Source organism: Montipora capricornis, chromosome 10 (assembly GCF_036669925.1).
Source record: "Montipora capricornis isolate CH-2021 chromosome 10, ASM3666992v2, whole genome shotgun sequence".
NCBI lineage: Eukaryota > Metazoa > Cnidaria > Anthozoa > Scleractinia > Acroporidae > Montipora > Montipora capricornis.
The window spans coordinates 11,853,248-11,875,747 of NC_090892.1; the positions used below are offsets into that span (position 1 = coordinate 11,853,248).

Genomic DNA, 22,500 nt, shown 5'->3' on the forward strand with positions numbered 1-22,500 from the left:
TTCCGTTAAAGAATAACGAATGCTTAAAAAAGAATATCGAACAAAATTTCAATAATGAATAACTCGGAAAAAAATGGATGTTTAATGAATAACTGAGATCCAGTTATTCCGCTTCCACCCTCGACTCGAAAACAATCTACAACTAGTGTATCTAACCTGAGTAATGGTGCACGCGGTACATTTTTTTGATAGCGACGGCAACATAACCACACAACGGCGTATAAAGTCAGTGGGACTTATTTCAGTATTTCAGAGAGGGAACGAAATGAAGTATCGTCAACGCGCTGAAATGTGTTCAGTGTGTGTTCCTCTTCACTGACCTTGATGAAGTGGTGGAACTGTAAACTGAAACAATATGCAATACTCTAGTTGATAAATTCGTGCATGATGTAAAATGAGAAGGCAAGACACTACAAATTCCCCTTGCACCAGATGGCGGGAATCGAAAGATCCTTTGGATGTCTAAATTGTATGTAGCAAGAAACGAAATTGTAACTTAAAATCTGTCCTGGTATTCATCATGTCAACAAATGTCTGTAGAACTGAAACGTGTGCTACGGCTGAAGCACAGCTGGAAGCACAAGGAAAGCTTACTAGGTCAATTTGCCCATTTTCGATTATTGCAGCACATTTGAAAATAACGTGTTCTAGGGTTCCATCGTAGTTTTTCTAATCATTCAGTACGTCACAGTTCTTATGAATCTCGGATTCGACAGGCAGTCAAGAACCCAAGTTCTCTCACCCGTTATTTGCCTTTCGCTTTCTGTCGTTGATGAAGAGTTTCAGTGTTCAGTCTTTTGAGGTGGGGAGATTTCAAAACTCGATGGCTATGTTTGTGTTAGTCGAAGATGAGAAACAAGCAGTTTACTCAGTCAGAAAAAAATACCATTTTAAACCAGACGATGAATGATAGAATTGAAATTGGTTGCTCATGGTTTCAAATTGACGAGGTGTTTACAGTGGTAAAAATGCCTGGACTCGTAGGGTCTACAGAGCGCATAAACTCGGTCTTAACCCAAATGGCGTCTGCTGTACCAAAGTCTGGCCGTGAACTCAATCAGCTATCGCCTTTCCGAATCGAAAAATTCAGAAGAAGAAGGTCCAGAATGATACCATATGTCAGTTTACACTTTATTTAAGTTCAAAGAAACACGCTAGCCTCAACAACACTTAGTTGGTTTTCAGAAGGAGGGCGTACAAAAAAATCGAAAATTTTTCGGTTGCACAAGCAGATTTTTTGTTTGTTTCACAACAGAAAGACGATCGATTAACATCACAAAGCTTGGATGAGTGCAACCGACGCGTGAGAACCTAACAATTTTTGCTTAACTCTACTTAACGTCAGAGGAGCCGGTGTCTTGTTTCCGGGCAGGCCAATTTTTTTGTCGTGATACCGAACAAAAATTGGGACGTTGGCAGCTTCGTTCCCAGTCGTCCTCGCGTGAATCAAATGTGACACCAAGCCTCAAGTCTCGCGCTTCTTGCGATTAAGGGCTTAAAGGCATGGTAACTAGGCTAGGGAGTTGGGAGTTCGTGTTAGTTTTTTGGTAGACCAGTGCAGCTCGGCCACAAGACCAATAATAAAAACAAGAGTGAATCTAATTCACTCTTGATAAAAAAGCCGTTCTAAAGCTATAAGCTAAGAGTAAAAACTAGGACAGTTACACGTTGGTGTAACACTATGAGGTGGTACTGAGTAGCTAACGACGGAAACGCTTAGAGAGGATTTGGCTATAATCATTTTCATATCCAACAAACGGAAAAGCAGTATTTGTTGTATTAGCAAATCGGTCGGCGCAAATCAGTTCCGTTTCCTTATAAGGTCATACGCCAGATCCAATCAGAACGCAAGCAATGCAACTTGCGAGGATGATAGTTTAATAAGAAGCCGCTACTAATCACTATTAGGTACCTTTTTTGAAAATATTAATAAATACAAGGTACTTTTCTAAATGAATGTATGCCGACTCTGCTGATTTTTCTACCGTTTGCCGAGTTGGTTAAAAAACATCAAAATCGTGACGCTATATTAAAACTTGCTTGAAACGTGACTACGAGATTGTCAGTGACTACATGATACTGGGCGTGACTACTAGGGTGAATTGCTCTAAAAATTCTGAGCTTCTACGTTCATGAAAGGAACTGTACAAATAATGTCATTGTTTTTGACAATTCTTTTTCGACAGCGTCAAGTATGAGAAAAAAAGTCTTGTTTCGTGAGCGTAGCAGGGGAGGGCCACGAGAAAAATTCATATCTCAGTCTTCATCGCTTGATTCTCCACTTGATCCACTCGTCCTCTCGCTTTCGCTGCTATCAGTCTCTGCAATATTAACAAATAAAAATATAAGAGTAGTTAGAGGGTACGGTGCCGTCTGAAATCAGATTCTTTGAAATATCGATCTCTACGGAGGGATTTTTCTTTTTCTCATTATTTTATTGAACAATGAAGAAAAACAAACATTTGACCAACACTTTCGGTCACATTTTGCTTAAAGACGGTACCCTGTACATCGCTCAATGTTTATCATTGAAGCATGAGCGTTGAGAATGGGTTAAATTGGAAATAAAGCTCTGAAAAGGATTATAGATATAGGTACGATGATGATGTTAACACAAGCCAAGATAGCGTATGAGAGTTCGAGGGAAAAACATTTGCCTGACTTTTTAACTTGGCCCCGGCGTACGATAATTCACGATGGAAGAAGATTGACTAACGCTTAACCTCAACTAAGCGCGATTTACATAAAATTTAGCTGAGAAAAGTATTCGGATGTGAGAACACTCTCATTAGACGGAAAAGCCAAAACGACTGAGACTTTATGTTATCCAAGCTCAACGGTTTGAAGACTGAGAACATTGCATTTCCCTCCTGGACGGGATGCTGCTGAGAGAGACAGGGTCAGCAGTGTGGCGGGTACAAAATGTTTGTCGTGATGGAACCATTTTTTGAGCAAGCAACAACAGGTCCGGCCCGCTTGCCGCTACACCATCATGGCTCCATGGATTCTGTTACTTTCTAAACGAAAAAGAACCTCCTTATGGTTTATCTGCGGGTAAAAAGGCAAGATTACTGAAATTCTCACCTGTAATTTTCCTGAAAGCTATTCGGAATCCACTGGCCGTCCCAGAGGTGTCAGTTTCAAATATAACTCTGGCCACTCGGTTCCTTCCACGGATGACCACACGGTTTCGCGCTCGCCTTTTCCGTCTTTCGTAAATATACGCTTCCTTCTTCCGTCGACCGTCGTAATAATAGTGGTCATTGTTATCTTCGTGAACATAGTAACTGTCTTCATCCTCACCAAACACGTCTTTACGCGATGTTTCATTATAAAGCGAGCGCTTGCGTCGAGATGATCCTGCTATAAAGGCGACGGTTGCACCGCCGTTGAAAAACCTGAGTGAATCTCTGAAAAAAAAAAAGAAAATGGGTGGAAGTCCATGAGCGCGTGAATAAATTATTTAAATGACCGTCAGGTGAGTAAACCTTTTCAACTCTTGACTTGTCGGATGTCTCAATACTCGAACTCAGAAGAAAATCCGAATACTTCCCCAATCGATTCTACGACCTTTCGATCACTAAAGCTCAGTGGACGAGCATCCGAAATAGAGCGGATTATATGCGGACGAGGGGGCTTTACTATCCAACGGCATAATGTGCTCCGTGATTACGAGGCTGCAATGCTGAATGTCATGTGTCATGATGTTGAAGTGGAACAGGAGATCACTGGTGAAGTCTTACCAAGAGGTTCTAATAGAGGCCCTGACGCGCGACTCGACATCAACGCGCGTGGCTTTTGGGCAAGCCAAGGTTCTGCTTTCTTTGATGCCGGGGTGTGCCACCCAAACGCCGAATCCTACAAAGACCTTTTGCATCGTTTGCACGAGCTCTGAAGGACAGATGATGCATTTTTTTCAAAACACTCTTACCAAATAACATTGAAGAAAGATAACAACTTTTCGTAGTGGAATTATAAATCTCTCATTCGATGGTTTAACATATAATACTCGAGGACATTTTGCTCATTGCTCGTATTTTTCCTCGCCCCTGTGGGGCTCGGAAAAATACCACGCAACTCGCAAAATATCCGCGCGTATTATCTGTTAAACCATCGAATAAGATGTAAATTTTTTTCGTAACTTTATAATTTTTTTGTAATGCCTAATTAGGCTTGATTAAGAATTTTATTTTATTGTAAAATATTGTAAGTTGAATGAATGAAAGAATAAATTATTATTATTATTATTATTATTATTATTATTATTATTATTATTATTATTTCACTTAATTCACAGATTGATCTTTGCCGCTATAAAAACCCGAGGAAACGGGACACAGCCGTTGATCAAGGGTTCCACACCATCTCTTCACCTTAGATTACGTATCAAGCACCTTTCTCAGAATACTCGCTGTTCCTAATAGTGCAGTCTTTTGTAGGAATGCTGTTCGGAGTGTAATGCCCAGTTTCCCAACCCAGTCGCCTAACTTTCTTGTCACAACACCTAGGACGCCAACAATTATAGGTGTTACACTTTTCAAATTCCTCATTCTCATAATTTCTCCCCTCAGGTCTTGGTATTTTTCAACATTTTCACCCTCTTTTTTACTGACTCTTAAATCTCCGGGGATAGCGATGTCAACAATAAAGCAGTTCTTGTCTTCCTTATTGATAATTTCAATGTCAGGCCTTCTCGCTTCAATAACATGGTCGCATTGGATACTGACATCCCATAAAATCTTGATTCTTTCATCATCCACTACACTCCTGGGTGTATGCTCATACCACTTTTCGCTCCGCTCTAACCCATATTCCTCACACAGTTTCCAGTGGACCGCCCTTGCAACATTGTCATGTCTTCGTTTGTATTCCTTCTGAGCTAACTTTTTACACCCGCTCACAACGTGATCGACACTCTCAACCTTCTCACGACACACTCTACACAAGGGGGACTCCGCCGTCTTATCAATATGATGCTTAACGCTGTTGGTCCAAAGGGCTTGCTCCTGAGCAGCACATAATAATAATAATTATTATCGTTATCGTTATCGTCATCGTCATCGTCATCGTCATCGTCATTTAAATCTAACAGTATAGCAAGACAACTGTCAACTGAACTTAGTTTCATGGTCTAGCTTCCACGAGTTTCAGCTATAGCTCAGTGACAGAGCATCCGCTCTTGAAATCGAAAGGTCGCGTAGATTCGAGTCTTGGAAGGAGCACAGGGATTTTTTCCGAGTACGCCCTTGTCACCCTCGAAAACGTACATCTCTGTTTGACACCAGGATATAGTAACATACACCAGTCACATGTATATCAGAGATCATCATTTGTGAAGCATGAAAGTGAATGAATGAATGAATGAATGAATGAATGAGTGATTAGATTCATGGGTCCCTTATGTAACTTTTGGTGTTCCTTTTTGCACCTATTTTTCCCTTTTGTAACGTTCCTTTTTGTAACATGATCCTTTTTGCAACTTCTGTGATTACAAAAAGGGACATGTGTTCCCTATGGTAACTTGTGCTCTCCTTTTTGTAACGTTCCTTTTTGTAAAACGTTCCTTTCTGCAACTTTCCAGCTTACAACAGGGAACATGTGTTCCCTGTGGTAACTTTTCAGTGCCTTTTTGTAACCCAAGATAGTCCTCTCAGTAACTAAGTACATAAACTGCCGTTTAAATTGTTTTCACGTCCATGTTTGTATTACCTGACCTCTTCATATTGCCAGCATGGCCACTGAAAGAATACTGTATCTGGAATTTTAGCAGTATATTTATAACATTTTTCTAATAAATTATTTTTCTGCAACATGCCACTTACCAAGTAGGTGAAGCCAATTTACTCGGTAAATTATCATTTGCGTTGACCGAACAGCTTTTTCCATGTATCCAAAATGGAAGACTCGCTTAGAGAAAGCAAACTATTATTTTCCTTACCCTATCTTAACGTCTAAGTTGTTGACCGTAAAAAAAATAGACTTTTAATGACATTCTACTGTGCTGTAGAAGTTTTGACTAACGTGCCGTTCCCATGGCCACAAGCTAATAACATGTCAATAAAAAAGAGCAACGGATCAACTCGTATCAGTAGAACAGCAACTTCACGGCAATGAAATTACAGCCACGAGCTAACGAAATGAGGGGTTGAAAACAGTTGAAGAAAGCGAAACGCGTTATTACAGGCGTCCTTTCTTGGTCCGCTCTCGCCTGGGAGTAATCCTGGCAAAACAGCCTTAGCATGTCAGACGCAGTTTCCATCTCTGTTGGTGGTTGAAAACCGGCTGAAACGGTATCGCTTTCTTGCCTTGCCTTCATCAAACTTCTCATCTTGTCTCTTCCCCTTGTCAGAGGAATGTTCCTTAGTCAGTAACCACTTTCTTCACACATTCGATTGAAACTTTCCCACTATGCATGTTCTCTTTAAAGGCAGTATATACTTCAGTTAACTGTCCTTCGTTCCTTGGTTTCTCTTGAGTCTCCGAATAGAAAGGATTATTTTGTCACTTAACTTCGAAAGAAAAAAGAAGAGATTTTCACCCCAGTCAAATAAGTCAGCGTTCCTTTTCGTAACCGTTGAATGAATGATTCAACATGGTTGACAGGCTTTAAATAGAAAATAAAAGCTAACTATGATCCCTACGGTCTGTTTTCAATTAGTTCTTACGAGAAGCGTAATATACCTGAAAGGCTGCTTTTTCTAGTAAATATTTTTTGCGTAATTGCCAATTTGTAGATTTTCCAGAAAAAAATCAAAATTTTCAGTGAATTCCTCCTTTAGTCTTAAGGCGAGAACTAATGAGATCTCTTTTGACTGCATTATCATGTAAAACCGTCTTAATGCAAATGAAAAATTCTGACTTTTTCGCAAAATGTTCCTTTTCGTAACGATTTTTGTGTGGACGTGTCCACAACTTGAGAGACCCTTTTGACGGAAAACATTTGAAGTGAGGGAAATTAACGGCATGGAGCAAAAGACTCTTTTTATTTCATTAAATATCTGTCCTCAAGAACAGTATTGGACAAATGGAGTATATAATTTTTGGAAAGTTCCGGCGTTCCTTTTTGTAACACGTTTGCGAAGACTACCGTCTCTACTACGATGATTCTTTTTTTGCCACTCAATAAACTTAAAAGACAGTTATTATTTTACTAGATAAAGACAGGAATACTTAATCTTTGCTATTCAAAAAATTAGCTCCACACGACTTTAATAGATCACGTTATGTAGCTGTAAAAAATGAGCTCTCTTCTCGCATAAAAGCCGAAATTGTGCTAGTCCAACCTGCCTCCATTTTTACGACAAAAAAGATCTTTAAAACTTCTCCTAGGTTTCTGAGAATTTAATACCACTTTTAGTAGAAATGTAGCTACTTCTGGGTCAGATTCCAAACAAAAAGAATTTACAGCTCTTTATTGTAAAAACTTCAAATTAGGCCGCTTTCGCTTTCGCGAAAAACCTACTCGAGATGAAAGTTGCAAGCATTACACAGTGAAATTCGTTTTCGTTAAAAAAATGAAGAACTAAAAGCGTGTGGCTCTTCACGGGAGGTGCTACATCTATTCAGGTATTTCTATCCCCATAAAATCGATCCATTTTTTTTAATTGCTTAAAACCTGAAGAAAACCACGACAGTGTTCCTTCTTGTAACATCTTGTTGGAAAAGTGGGCATAAAACCCAAGGGTTTAAGCCCTAATTCTTGGGCATTACAGAGCGAAGACAGGAATTATTATTTTTCATTATGAACTAATTTAAGTTGTATTACGAACAAATATGTAAAATAAGAGAGGTGTTCATTGGAGCGTTACCATAGGGCCTGGACAGACAGACAGTTTATTCTCTAAAATATAAACAGGTTTACAGAGAAGTATAATCAAGACTTAATGAGAAAAGGGCAAAAATAGTTAAACTAATAGCTTGCCTGGAGATGAATCTAAGAGTGAATGAATCAATGAATGATGAATGGGTGGATGGATGGATGGATGGACGAACCAACGGATGGACGGACGGACGGACGGACGGACGGATGGATGGATGGATGGATGGATGGATGAATGAATGAATAAATGAATGAATGAATGAATGAATGAATGAATGAACGAATGAGTGCGTGAATAAATAATGTAATGAATGCCACAACAGCCAAGACACAACTGGATAGCTAACCCAGGATCACCAAGTGTCACGGAACGTAAGTCAAACACAATTCGTTGTCTTCTTCGCAGAAACGTTGTCCAGACACAGCGAGCGTTGTTAGGATAATTTCCTGGGAATCCAGGACTCCTGAAATCTCTGTTAATAAGTTGACCACCGCATGCTAAAAAAAAAGAAAAATATATCACTGTCAGTCTGAAGATGTTGTGGGTAGAGCTTCTAATCTACACGTTAAACTAAAAGGTGCTGAGAAACGTCTGACTTTTGATTATCGGAAACCCCTGAAAACATCTTAGGGCCCGAAATGGTATGGCGACGTCAAGTCATCTCTTTTAAATACAGAATGAATAATAGCAAACAATACAGAAAACCATTATCTTCTACCACTTACCACTTACCGAGTCTAATCGAAAAAAACCCGGAAGAAGGTACGTATAATCAAAGGGAGGGCAGAGAGCGCGGTTACTTAATTGGCAGAAGAGGAAAATTTAAAATTAAAGTAAACTAAACGAGGGTAGCTACATGTACATAATATACTGGTGGCCCATGCAGTACTGAGTAGTTAACGTCGTGGCTCTCCTAAATACTATTGATTATGGACACAAAGTGGTATGTAACAATTACTTCAGTAGTTATAAAACGTTCATGGTAGAGTTACATTTGTGGACCATAGAGGAGAAACCCATTCAGCTCTCACTTGTTATTATCTGGAACGTTATACTAAATCCACGGGCAGATCCACTGGTATCGCTTTCAAATACCACGCTGGCGTCTTGAGAGGTTCCAGAGAATATTACGCGGTTTGGTTGTTGCCTTTTGCGTCTTTCAACAGAATACCGTCGATGGTCGTAGTTATAATGATCAATGGAATCATTTTGGTTTTTATAGTAACTCCTTGTATCTTCACCAATCAAGTGTTCATGTGACTTCTGACCAAGCGAACGCTTTCGTCGCGTCATTCCTTGAAAACGTGCTTCACTTTTGTCGCCATTAAAAAACTCGAGTGTATCTCTGTAAAATGAAAAACAATAGAAAAAAGTCTAAAACTGTTGTTGACGACATTACTTTTCAGCAACTTGAGCGTGGAAGTCATCCTCACCAGTTTCTTAATTAAAGCCATTCATTATTTGTTTATTGTTACTATGTCCTCCTATTTTACATTTTAAAATATAAGGACTTCTCCCATAGTCCTTTACACTTGCAAAATTTATAGCGGAGCTCGGCCAGCGGAGCACCATGGGTACTCAAGTGTATTAAGGCTTGACCAATCTAATTATTATGCATATTTTTATTTGAAGGGAAGCATTTGTCCAATGTCCATAAAATTAAGTTTTTTTTATTGGTGTTGTTATTAATTTGCCAAAATATTTTGCATCGCATTTTGGTCACTTGACCTTGAAACAACTTATAACGTTTATTTCCTTTACTCAAAAATGGGGAATATTTATACTTAAAAATTTTGAAAACGTTTGGCATTAACACGTTTAGTACAACTGTGCACAAGAATGTGGTACGGAACATTTTGGAAAAGTTATAACAATATCGATAACTAACTGCTTGCCAAGTTTCATAGGCCCTGGACAAATGCTTTCCCTTCAAATAAAAATATGCATAATAATTAGGCTGCTCAAGCCTTAATACACTTGAGTAAGAAAATATGGTGACCCATTTGGATTTGACCAGTATCTCGCGCTCATATCTTGGGCTCAAGCTTAGAGTTTATTGAGGCGGCCATACTCTAGCTAGCTTACATATTAGGCATCCATGTTATGGTCAATTGACACCTGACAAAACAAGGTGTGCACTGACCAGTATCACGTGACCAGATTGCGGGCTCAAGTTAGAGCTCATCCAGGTCAGTTTTTTAAATAGCCGCTGAACAGGTACTGGGTTTCGATTGGATGGTAGACTCAAGCCAGGTTAATTTATTGTTAAGAATAAACAACCCGGGAGCTCCGCTTTTAGGCTTGGTTAAATCTATAGATTACTAACTATGCCAATTCGTCTGCATTCTAAAATTGTCGGTACGACAGCGTATGGAAGTATGTCTAGACTACACTCGTGGAGACCTCTTTGGCCTTCCGTGGAGGGTATGCGACAGTACATTATTAGATTCAATAAGAAAGTTCCCAAAGGGATCTTAGTTTTTATGTTCCCAAATTCAGCTGACAGGGAGATAAAAAATCAATTCCTTTTAGTTGGAAGCCTTGAAACAAAACAAAACTTAATGGGATTAATAAACATTTATTCAAGGTCCAAGAACCCTTCTGCATTGAAGGAAAGGAAACTCAGCTTCATTTTCATAACGGAGCCACGAAATGAGATCGCTGTAAGCTTTGTCAAATGTTTCCGAAACTTGAAAAATGAAAAGTCTTTACTAAAAGCCAGAGGCTTTCACATATTTTATTTTCACTGATATCAGCTAATTTTCTATTTTTCGCCAAAGCCTAAATTTACAGACGGCTACTAGTCAACCCGATTAAAACCAGCACAATGAACGCAATCATATCAGTGGACGATTGAATCCAAACGCCGCTGCACAAGAAAGTTAAGGTTTGATTCAAAAGCGATGCAATCAGTGACTTACCCGGGGTCAGCGAGATCCAAAGAATTTAAAGTAAAAACAATTCGTTGTTGAGGTACCAGAAACGCTACAGTCCAGACACAGCGAGCGTTATTGGGATAGTTTCCAGGGAAGTCAGGACTCTTAAAAGTTCCTATTCTGCCGAGACGAGCACCGCATTCTAAAAAAGAAGAAGCGTCAATATCTCTGTCAGTTTATGCAGGAGCCAGCGGACCTGATTTTATAGGGAACTTTCTCGAGAGAGAGTAGTTACTCAAGTTTGAGAAACCAATTTTAAAGAAATTTGTGCTCTCGTTCTATGCTCCCCGCTTTAGAACGGGGAGAGGTCAATTTCAATCAGAGCGCAGGGTCACCAAATATCTTAGTGAAGAAAAAGTAATTCTCGAACTCCACTGTAAATGTATCAAAGATCGGGAACATGGAAATACTGTACAACGTTTTTCGGAAACGAGAACGGCTACGTGGACGCGCCTAAAGACGACAGCGAGATTTTTAAGTTCTCACCTGTGATTTGCTCGAACGTCGAACTGACTCCACGCGCAGTCCCAGAGGAATCACTTTGGAAAACAACTCTGACAACTTGGTCAATTCCTTGGATTACCACACGGTTTACCTGTTGCCTTTTGCGTCTTTCGTGAAAATACGGATATTTGTTTCGTCGATCCGCGTTGCGATTGTAGTCAATGGAATGCTCGTCGTCATGGTAACTCGTTGCATTTTCACCATTTATTTCGTATGACCTTTGACCAAGAAGTGAGCGCTTTCTTCGAGTGGGTCCCCGAAAAACCCGTACTCTTATGTTCCCATTAAAAATCTCGAGTGAATCTCTGTAAACACAGACACGCAAAATGATTGTAAGCATAATACATAATCATATCAAATGTGTTGTCTGTGATATATTTGACGCATCGTGACATCACGTTCCTGATCAATTAGGCATGCAAAAGAAACTGACGTACACAAGCCACTCACAATACAAAAATATCAGTGACTCTGAAGATGACATCGAGATTGGAGTACGAGTACGAGTACAGATTTTTCGTACTGCGCACGCACACTTGAAATAGAATCGACGTCATCGATGTGCAAACTCAATGCGCATGCCCATTACTGACAATTCTCTCGTCATAACCGTTCTGCAATCTAAAAGAAGAATATTGCGTTGACAACGGTCCATCTCAGGACTGCACTCAACCGAATGACCGGTTTAGGCGAGAGGTAAGTCAACTGTTCATTTGATTTTCTGGCGTACTTGTAGTGCATTTTGCATGAATAAACTTCTATTTCTATTTTAATTCGATGACATTCCGGAGACAATGATTTGCTTTTATGACTCATCTCTCGCTTCCCCAAGCAATTAACCAGTAATGCAAACAGAACTGAGATAACACTAATCATCCTGAATTCATCCGGTACAATAATTTTGCTCAGGAACGGTTCAGAACTAAGAACCAAAAAAGGATGCAATAAACTGCAATTCAAGAACAAGAGAAAGTTTCTCGAAAATGCCATAGGGCCAAAAAGAAGCTTACCGAAAACAATCAAATGTACGATCATATGACCCTCCCACAACCTGGGAGGCCACACAACTTTGTTATTTTCTCATTAAAATAGCACGTTTCATGATTAATTGTACGAACACGTCAAGCGGATATCAAAGGCATATATAGTGAATCATTGCAGTGGTCTTCGCAAAATGGAAATTAAAGGTGGATGAGATGACTTACTTACCCAGAGTCAGCAAGATTCAGTTGAAAAGTAAGAACTATTTCTTGCCCAGTCGCCACAAACGTTGTAAAAACACAGCGGATGTTGTTAGGATAATTTCCTGGGAAGCCAGGTGTTTCAAAAGTTCCTGTTCTGCTTAGGCCACCACCGCATACTAGAAAGGAAAAAGTACAATCTCAGTTTTATTGTACAGCTATACGTTATTGTTTCTAAACATTATTGTCATATATCGCCTCAATAAAACTAAAACCGCCCACACAGCTTATGCCATTAACGTGCACAACAACATTATCCCGCACCTTCACCATCTCCTATTCTGTCCATTTTTTGTTTATCAGTCTTTGCATACGATAGGCTTCTCAACGACGCCAAATGCATTTTTCTTATTCAATTCCATGCGTCAGTTATTTCTCAATAAGGGCCTCTTTTAATTTAGTTTAAAGTAATAGAGTTTAAGGGTGTAAATGTAAATATAAATGTAAATGTGCGCTTAGTTGAGCACTCCCTACAAGGGCTTTTCAGGATCAACCGGCTTAATGGGATCGGACCGAACGCATGTGAAGGCACCCACAGCTGCCATCATACGATCCATGTGTAATCTCAGAGCACCACAAACCCAGCCGAATGTAATTGACTGGGAGTTGATTTTTAGGACGGAGGAAAACAGGAGAACCCGGAGAAAAACCCTGGGAGTCAGGTTGAGATCGACTGAAACTCAGTTCACATACGACCTGAGGCCAGAGTTGAACCTGAGCCACAGAGGTGGGAGGCACGATTGATGACCACTAAACCACCCTGACTCCCCAGGGTGTTGTTGTCGGATGCAAGCTGTGTAATGACTTACTTAATTTCTCAATGAATTACGCAAGTGCAGCAACAGTAAATCATCAATTAAAGCAAACTTAGCAGTTAACCAAACCCATGCTTCCCAAGCTTATGGAATTGCCATTCTTATGCCCCACAGGGCTGCTCTCAAATAATAACAATCCCATGAGTATAATAAAAAATGCGCCTGAAAAAAATCCACTACTTACAAGGAGTTGTGGGAACCACTATGGGAGTTGTCGTCGGTGTTGTCGTCGGTGTTGTCGTCGGTGTTGTCGTCGGTGTTGTTGATGGTGCTGTTGATGGTGCCGTTGATGGTGCTGTTGATGGTGCTGTTGATGGTGCCGTTGAAGGTGCTGTTGTTTGTATTGTTGTTGACACAACGGGCTCTTTCGTTGTTTGCTGCGTCGTTAAAGGTGTGGTAGATGGTGCCGTTGTTTGGGGTTCTGTTGTTGGTGCCAAGGTTGTTTGCGCTTCTGTCGTTGGTACCAACGTTGTTTGGGCTTCGGTTGTTGGTGCCAAGGTGGTTTGTGCTTTCGTTGTTTGGGGTTCTGTTGTTGGTGCCAAGGTTGTTTGCGCTTCTGTGGTTGGTCGCAACGTTGTTTGTGCGTTCGTTGTTGGTGCCAAGGTTGTTTGGGGTTCTGTTGTTGGTGCCAAGGTTGTTTGTGGTTCTGTTGTTTGTGCCAAGGTTGTTTGTGCTTCTGTTGTTGGTACCAAAGTTGTTTGTGCTTCTGTTGTTGGTGCCAAGGTTGTTTGTGCTTCTGTTGTTGGCGCTAACGTTGTTTCTGCTTCCGTTGTTAGTGCCAACGTTGTTTGTGCTTCCGTTGTTGGTACCAAGGTTGTTTGTGGTTCTGTTGTTTGAGCCAAAGTTGTTTGTGGTTCTGTTGTTTGTACCAAGGTTGATTGTGCTTCTGTTGTTGGACCCAACGTTGTTTGTGCTTCCGTTGTTGGCGCTAATGTTGTTTCTGCCTCCGTTGTTAGCGCCGGCGTTGTTTGTGGTTCCGTTGTTGGTACCAACGTTGTTTGAGCTTCGGTTGTTGGTGCCAAGGTTGTTTGAGCTTCGGTTGTTGGTGCCAGGGTTGTTTGTGTTTCGGTTGTTGGTGCCAAGGTTGTTTGAGCTTCGGTAGTTGGTGCCAAGGTTGTTTGTGCCATGGTTGTTTGTGGTTCTGTTGATTGTGCCAAGGTTGTTTGAGCTTCGGTAGTTGGTGCCAAGGTTGTTTGTAATTCTGTTGTTGGTGCCAACGTTGTTTGTGGTTCCGTTGTAGGTGCCAAGGTTGTTTGTGGTTCTGTTGTTGCTAACAACGTTGTTTGTGGTTCCGTTGTTGGTGCCAAGGTTGTTTGTGGTTCTGTTGTTTGTGCTTCGGTTGTTGGTGCCAAGGTTGTTTGTGCTTCTGTTGTTGGTGCCAAGGTTGTTTGAGCTTCGGTTGTTGGTGCCAAAGTTGTTTGTGCTTCTGTTGTTGGACCCAACGTTGTTTGTGCTTCCGTTGTTGGCGCTAATGTTGTTTGTGCTTCTGTTGTTAGCGCCAGCGTTGTTTGTGGTTCCGTTGTTGGTGCCAAGGATGTTTGTGCTTCTGTTGTTGGTGCCAAGGTTGTTTGTGCTTCTGTTGTTGGCGCTAACGTTGTTTCTGCTTCCGTTGTTAGTGCCAACGTTGTTTGTGCTTCCGTTGTTGGTGCCAAGGTTGTTTGTGGTTCTGTTGTTTGTGGTTCTGTTGTTTGTACCAAGGTTGATTGTGCTTCTGTTGTTGGACCCAACGTTGTTTGTGCTTCCGTTGTTGGCGCTAATGTTGTTTCTGCTTCCGTTGTTAGCGCCAGCGTTGTTTGTGGTTCCGTTGTTGGTACCAACGTTGTTTGAGCTTCGGTTGTTGGTGCCAAGGTTGTTTGTGCTTCTGTTGTTGGTGCCAAGGTTGTTTGAGCTTCGGTTGTTGGTGCCAAGGTTGTTTGTGCTTCTGTTGTTGGTGCCAAGGTTGTTTGTGCTTCTGTTGTTGGCGCTAACGTTGTTTCTGCTTTTGTTGTTAGTGCTAAGGTTGTTTGTGGTTCTGTTGTTTGTGCCAAGGTTGTTTGTGGTTCTGTTGATTGTGCCAAGGTTGTTTGAGCTTCGGTAGTTGGTGCCAAGGTTGTTTGTAATTCTGTTGTTGGTGCCAACGTTGTTTGTGGTTCCGTTGTAGGTGCCAAGGTTGTTTGTGGTTCTGTTGTTGCTAACAACGTTGTCTGTGGTTCTGTTGTTGGTGTCAAGGTTGTTTGTGCTTCTGTTGTTGGCGCTATCGTTGTCTGTGCTTCCGTTGTTAGTGCCAAGGTTGTTTGTGAATTCGTTGTTGGTGCCAAGGTTGTTTGTGGTTCTGTGGTTTGTGCCAAAGTTGTTTGAGCTTCGGTTGTTGGTGCCAGGGTTGTTTGTGTTTCGGTTGTTGGTGCCAAGGTTGTTTGTGTTTCGGTTGTTGGTGCCAAGGTTGTTTGAGCTTCGGTTGTTGGTGCCAGGGTTGTTTGTGTTTCGGTTGTTGGTGCCAAGGTTGTTTGAGCTTCGGTAGTTGGTGCCAAGGTTGTTTGTAATTCTGTTGTTGGTGCCAACGTTGTTTGTGGTTCCGTTGTAGGTGCCAAGGTTGTTTGTGGTTCTGTTGTTGCTAACAACGTTGTCTGTGGTTCCGTTGTTGGTGCCAAGGTTGTTTGTGCTTCTGTTGTTGGCGCTAACGTTGTTTGTGCTTCCGTTGTTAGTGCCATTGTTGTTTGTGAATCCGTTGTTGGTGCCAAGGTTGTTTGTGGTTCTGTTGTTTGTGCCAAAGTTGTTGGTGCCAAGGTTGTTTGAGTTTCGGTTGTTGGTGCCAAGGTTGTTTGTGTTTCTGTTGTTGGTGCCAAGGTTGTTTGTGCTGCTGTTGTTGGTACCAAGGTTGTTTGTGCTGCTGTTGTTGGTGCCAAGGTTGTTTGTGCTTCAGTTGTTGGTGCCAAAGTTGTTTGTGGTTCTGTTGATGATGCCAGCGTTGTTTGACCTTCGGTTGTTGGTGCCAACGTTGTTTGAGCCTCAGTTGTTAGTTCCAATGTTGTTTGGGCTTCGGTTGTTTGTGCTAACGTTGTTTGATCCTCGGTGGTTTGTACCATAGTTGTTTGTACCTCCGTTGTCGATGCGATCGTTGTTTCTCCTGCTGTTGTTGGTGCTGTTGTCATACTTTCATGAGATTGACCCACTCCAGCATCTTGAAAGTAAGGGAAACAATTTATGTTAGATATGCTTTAGTCAAATTTATTTTCTAAGTTCTTGAGAACATTATATTTTATGAGTAGAAGGCGGGCGTTACTCGTAAGTGTTTTTCACGCTCAGCTGCAAGCAAAAGAGTACTAGATGGTTTCGATAACTGGGAAGGGCGACTCTTCTGTTTTTCATATCTTCTCTATAGCGTGTTTTTATTAGGTGTGGCAAGCCGAAATTAAATTTTATCTCCTTGGACGAATGCAAACGGCGTTATGAATTAATATTTGTTCACAAATTACTTAGTTGAAGCGTGAGTTAAGACACTCTCGTTGTTTGCGATTGTTTTTGGTTTTGTTTTTCATTGATTGAAAAAGTGAGAATAGATTTTAAACCAATCACTGGTCCTGTGAATATCACAAAAGTGGCTCAAATTCTCATGAACGTTAAGCCTCTTAAATTATCCAAGTTCAATCAAGACGTGAATGAAAGAGACGTCTCCAAAGCGGTTTTGCAATAGAGTGTGTTTACATGATGTCACGGCAGCCATGTTGGAGGAGTGAAACAAAGAAACAGCGGCCATGTTGGAGGAGTGAAACATTCTTTTGGGAATTGAACTCCATTTTAATGCAAAGTTTTTCCTTTTGTTTTAGTATGCAAATATGGCTGCTTGTCACTTGAGCGAAAACAGTCTATTGCTTTTAGATGATTAGTAATTGGCCTAAAAACTCGGGCCTGATTCACAGCCACGCCGAGTCAGCAATAAAAGCAAAACCATTCACGATTGTCTCATTTTATTGTGTATGTTGGCTGGGCCGGGATTCAGAAGAGTAATGACGAGGGTTTTGTTAAATGTAGCAACTGATTCATTTTATTACCTTGTTCCTTGTGTTTCAGAATGGCACTGTCGTACACTTCTGCTCTGAGTTTGTCAAATTCTCTAGTGAGTTCAAGGAAAGGCAGGTCGACGACAGGCGCTGGCGCCGACTCACAGATTAATGTACACGTTGACAGCACCTGTTGAAAGACAAATATTTTTTTCTTACTACACAGACCGTTTTCCTGTTGAACTGGGGATAGGGTACAAGTGTCGAATATTGAATTGGTCGGCCTCCAAGTGTTTGTCCGTACGTAATATTTGAAGCCTCACCAAGAAAGAATGTTTGGTGTGCCATTTCTTCTTTTCATGTAACATACCTGGGATGTCACACAACGCACCCCACCCCCCCCCCCATAATTATTAAAAAGAAAACAACAAAAACAGCAACATAAAAGCAAGGTTCGTATGTAGGGTGATGCACTTCATTGATTTATTCTCGTAACCAGGCTCTTAAACCTCTCAACCTATGGAGCCTTGGCACAAGTTTTTGAATAATTTAGAAAAGACAGGAAACTCTCCAAGAATCCATTACCCATGGGTGATGGACTCTTGTCCTTCCAGGTAAACTATATAATTAGCGAGCTAAACAGTTTGTTATTAATAAAAATCGGCCATGATTTTGAAGATGCAGTATAATAAGGTCAGCGGCGTTAGTTGTTGAATTGTGCGTGCGCAGCTCATATGGTCCAATGTTCCTGCGATCTGTTCATCGAGCCCTCGAGAGTTCAATAGTCAGTCGATCAGCGGGTAAGTTTTTATATGCTCTTATCATGTCCAATGCAATTCTTTCAATCGTTGGAACTATTCATCAAGGTCACGAACGACTTAGTGACATTTCTAGGGAAAGGCAATGCTCTTTTATGAGTTTTTCAGCGCTGTTGTGCGAGTGCACAATCAATCAATCAATCCTTTTGTCAAGTTTTGATGAGATGTTAAAGCACGTAGAAGTAACTTCAAAACAAAATTCACAATGGCTTGACCTTTTAGATGGTTAGATATCCTGATAATATACAGTTTTAAATATGTTATATATAGCTTCTAAGATTAATTAGTGATTTCCTTGCGTACTTGATCTCTCCAAGAAATTTTAAATTTTGCCCGCGTTTTAGTGTTTCCGGTTACTTCTCAATTAAATCATTTCCTTCGCGTTCTTTTAATGTAGAAAATTGCCTACCTAGTGAATTCCACTGTAAATTTCACGCGAAAAACCGATATCGCATGGAAATCAACAGTTTCTTGAATCGCATGAGTTTTAAAAGAAAATAAACAAATCCTCAGAGGGAAAAAAAACCCCTTTTCAGAGTCAACTCTCAAAAGCCAGCGAATAGGAATCACGCTAAAATTAGAAGTCACAGACGTGCTAGCTCGTGATGTGACGTACAGGCCCGGGTTGTTCGAAGCATAGTTAGCGCTAACCAGCGTTACATATCATGGAAACCTATAGCTTTTGATACCTCTTAACCAACTGTTAGCGCTAACCAGGTTTCGAGCAACCGGCTCCTGATCTTTAGGAACTTTGCCGGTCATGATCAAAGAGTTTTATTGGTGTACTTTATTCCACTTTATCTCTGAGAACGAGATCATTCAGATTTTATGTATTTCGATTGAAACATGCCTGCCAAGTTTGGCTTGGAATAAGAATCGGTAAACTTGATACGGCAACCAAGAAAGGACAAACTTCAAACAAGATCTCCAACTAACAAATGAAACTTGTTCGTGCTTTAAACAAACTTCGGAAAACACAAGCTACAAATTCAAAGGTATTTTTGCCCCGGTTTATGATTATGCAGGAAATGTAGATCCTAACAAGTGTTATTAAAATCCAAAAACAAAATTGGGGATAACCAAGCATTTTTCAAAGATAATTGATGAAAAATATTTGTAAAAAGCTCTAAAATACAAAGCAATGTATGGCGTTCTTTCTCAAATTGAAGCTTAATTACTATCTCTGAAAATGCATACCCCTTTTGGATACCAAGAGTACTTACTAAGAGTACTTACTAAGATCTACTTTCTCCCGATAGTTTTAAACCACGTAAAAATATCACTGTATTGGTAAGCATGACCGATAGGAAACCCGAGTATCTCGAGATTCGCAGAACGTATGCACAATAACAATAGTAGGCACCGTCCTTAATTTTATGAGAACTCATTGCGATCATTACGTGTCTACAACATAAGGGCAAAATGTTCTTGTTAATGTCGAGGCAGATCGAAAAACAGTTAGGCAATCGGAGTAAAAAAACGTTTGTTCGCTGACATTTTAGAGCAAAACAAACAAAAAAATAAATCAACTCCTTCTTTGTGTACAAAAAGAGTTCAGATGATTGTTATTTAATTCCAGTTGAGAACTTGAAAAATTCGAGTTTCATTCCTGAACAAAGGAAAATACGATTAAACTACTTCTTTAAAAATATTCATTCACTTGAAATAACACATTCGTAAAAATAACAAACGGTTTAGTGTCCAAGAAAATAATAGAAAAGAACTTCTTCCACCAAGTTTGAGCTATTACTGGTCAGTATACCGTTTTGTCTTTCTTGTTCTCTTTCTCTCCTCTTTCGTTTCTGCTCTTAGCTCGTCCAGGCATCATGCAACCTTATCAGATTCAAAATTAAAAGTCTCCTAAACATACCCGAAAAGCCACCAGTGTGGTCCTGACCACAGCTATTTTTGTCAAACCTGGATTGAAACCGGCGAAAATGCTGGAAAAAAATAATCTCCAAACCGTTTTCCACCTGAACACAAAAAGCATCGACTGTGTCGGGCCACAGAAAGCGCGCGAAAAACAAATTTTTAGGTGTACTGAATACCTGGCTTGAGCCTGCGATCCAATCGAAAACCAGTAACTGGTCAGCAGTCAACGTAAAAAAACAGCTGACATCGATGAGCTCTGAACTTCAGCCCACGATATGGTCACGTGATATTGGTCAGCGAATGCCTCATTTTGACAGGTGTCAATTGACCATAACATGGATGTCCAGTACCGTTGAATTCCTTTTGCAGGCAAAAGGGGCCGCTACTTTCGGCTAGCTGTTATTTTCGGAAAGGTAAAAAACGTTTGTAACTCGAAGTGATCTTAGACAAAGAGGACACGTATTATGAAATTTAAAAGTCATTCCATTTATGCATATTCCTATAATGTAACGTAACCAGATGAACAAACAGTAAACAAAACGGACTACCTTAATTGGTACGCTACATACACGATCACTAATATTAAAAATTAAACTGTACGGTATATTTTGACTCTTCGCTGACAAATTAATTCCAATACAGTATTGCAGCGTTCATAAGTTTCACTCACATGCACAAAACTGAAACTATAACTGTAACTTAAGACTACAAGATTTTTGTAGTGAAGTGCGGAAGAAGATACTTCTAGCATCCCAAAGACGTTAAAGTTTCGTTAAGTTTCAAACTCGCTCATTGTTTGAAATTGGAGTTGAGAAAATTTCACTTCTGATTTATGCTTTGTGCTCCAAGATAATCTGACAATTTTTACAAATTCAAGTTTTCTAATGTGTATACATTGAACCATAATAACGGTTTCATGACAAACGTTCGTGTTTTTCTTGTTCGAGTTATACTTACCAAAGAAGAGGTATTATTTGTATTTATTCTCTCGTTCCAGTAAACTATGTTACGTTAAAGACGGCACTCCTTATCGCTTTCTAAGCTGACGGAATGTAATGCTTGAAATGAACATTAAATACAACAGTCACAACTGAGTGTTTTGTTACCGTTTTGGGGTAATTTTTCAAAATGCTCTTACTTTCGGGGGGGGGGGGCGCTACTTTTGGAATTCTACGGTATCAAAGTTTTACGCTCTAAACGGTTATTATTATTATTATTATTATTATTATTATTATTATTATTATTATTATTATTATTAGGATATTATTAAATTATTGGGGAACTCCTTCCGTACGTGCCGAATCGTAGCGCTAGCCATAATTACCAGGAGAAAAGAAACTCATGGGTTCCTACTATTTTCTATGCCTATATGGTGGTGCTCCACTTGGCAGCCCTTCGGACCACCGGAGCTGCCCTAAAACCAATGACCCTTCAGCAATCAGCATGATGGTGTACATGATGCTGTACTCATATTACGTGAGATTCACGGAAAACTTGTTTTTCAATGCTGTGCGATGGTATTTGCAAGTAAAAAGGCATTTCTTTGAGAACAGGCCATTTTCGAAATATCAATATTCAGTTTGATAGTGAGGCAGTGAGAGCAAAAACAAAAACACGTTGGAATGAATGTGAAAAATATCAGTTACACATCTTCCACTTTTCATTGTTTTTGCCTTTCAAGCTGAATTTGAATATATCGAAAGAGGCCTATTCCAAGGACCGAAAAATGACAGTTCGTTCCTTTTTCTCCACCCTCACTATTCCGGAAAGCAAACACTATTTCTTTTTAGATAGCTTCGTGTTGGAATTTAGGCATAATTTAATATAAGTGTCGTTGACTGTGAACAGGTTCAACTGCGTGAAGGGTCGAAGCTCAGTTGCCATGCTCTGATCATGTAACGTGGAAAATTTACATTTAAAACAAAATTTCTTTCGCCGTGAGCCAGACCGGCCCTGCCGTATTCTCTTGATCAGCATTTCATCGATGTTTCCGTTTTACGATCAGGCAAGCTAGCGCTTAGCAAATTTTCTCCCTTCGACAAGTGAGTCTACACCTATCGCGAAGAAGATAGTTGATTCTCCTAGCGGTATTCATTGACAAACCTAGAATCTGACGTTGGCAATTGCACTGCTCCTGGACCGGCCTCTCCGGCAACCGATGGAGGCTTGACACAAGAAGCAGCCTCGCGGAATTGCTTTTGTTGCCAACTGCGGCTTTGGTCTCCCCAAGCAGTGTGTAGATCATTGCAACATGCATTAGGTAATAACGGTGATTTCTTTTCCAATACCAAAAGTTCCACGGGTTTTACAGCCCCCATCGCGGTGTCATTGCCTCCCCAGCAAAACTAATTTACAGCCACCCGCAATATTTAAAAAAATTAAAGTAGATAAGCTTACCGTTAAAGAAAACAGAAACATCGTCCTCTTTCCTTTTAGTGAAACAGGAGGCGTTCCAACTTCTGTCTTCACCTGTTTCATGATCCCTTTTGTTCGGCAGGATCGTTATTTTGTTGCTAC

At 40.4% G+C, this 22,500-nt stretch overlaps 2 protein-coding genes across 2 annotated transcripts in view; one reads left to right on the plus strand and one right to left on the minus strand.

Moving 5' to 3' along the window:
* The window catches only part of LOC138022058 (zinc metalloproteinase nas-39-like), a 142,343-nt gene that overhangs the window by 19,022 nt on the left and 100,821 nt on the right, over positions 1–22,500 (plus strand). The window lies entirely within an intron of this gene.
* LOC138019577 (mucin-22-like) overlaps positions 1,113–22,500 on the minus strand; it is a 21,455-nt gene continuing 67 nt past the window's right edge. The window contains exons 1-10 of the mRNA XM_068866431.1: positions 22,381–22,500; positions 17,345–17,483; positions 13,501–16,473; positions 12,470–12,620; positions 11,243–11,565; positions 10,742–10,898; positions 8,852–9,165; positions 8,167–8,317; positions 3,085–3,410; positions 1,113–2,321 (exon numbers count right to left, since the gene is read on the minus strand). The exon at positions 22,381–22,500 is cut by the window's right edge and continues 67 nt beyond it. Coding sequence (XP_068722532.1) covers positions 2,257–2,321; positions 3,085–3,410; positions 8,167–8,317; positions 8,852–9,165; positions 10,742–10,898; positions 11,243–11,565; positions 12,470–12,620; positions 13,501–16,473; positions 17,345–17,483; positions 22,381–22,461 — 4,680 coding nt within the window. The 5' untranslated portion in view covers positions 22,462–22,500 and the 3' untranslated portion in view covers positions 1,113–2,256. The remainder of the gene's footprint in view (positions 2,322–3,084; positions 3,411–8,166; positions 8,318–8,851; positions 9,166–10,741; positions 10,899–11,242; positions 11,566–12,469; positions 12,621–13,500; positions 16,474–17,344; positions 17,484–22,380) is intronic.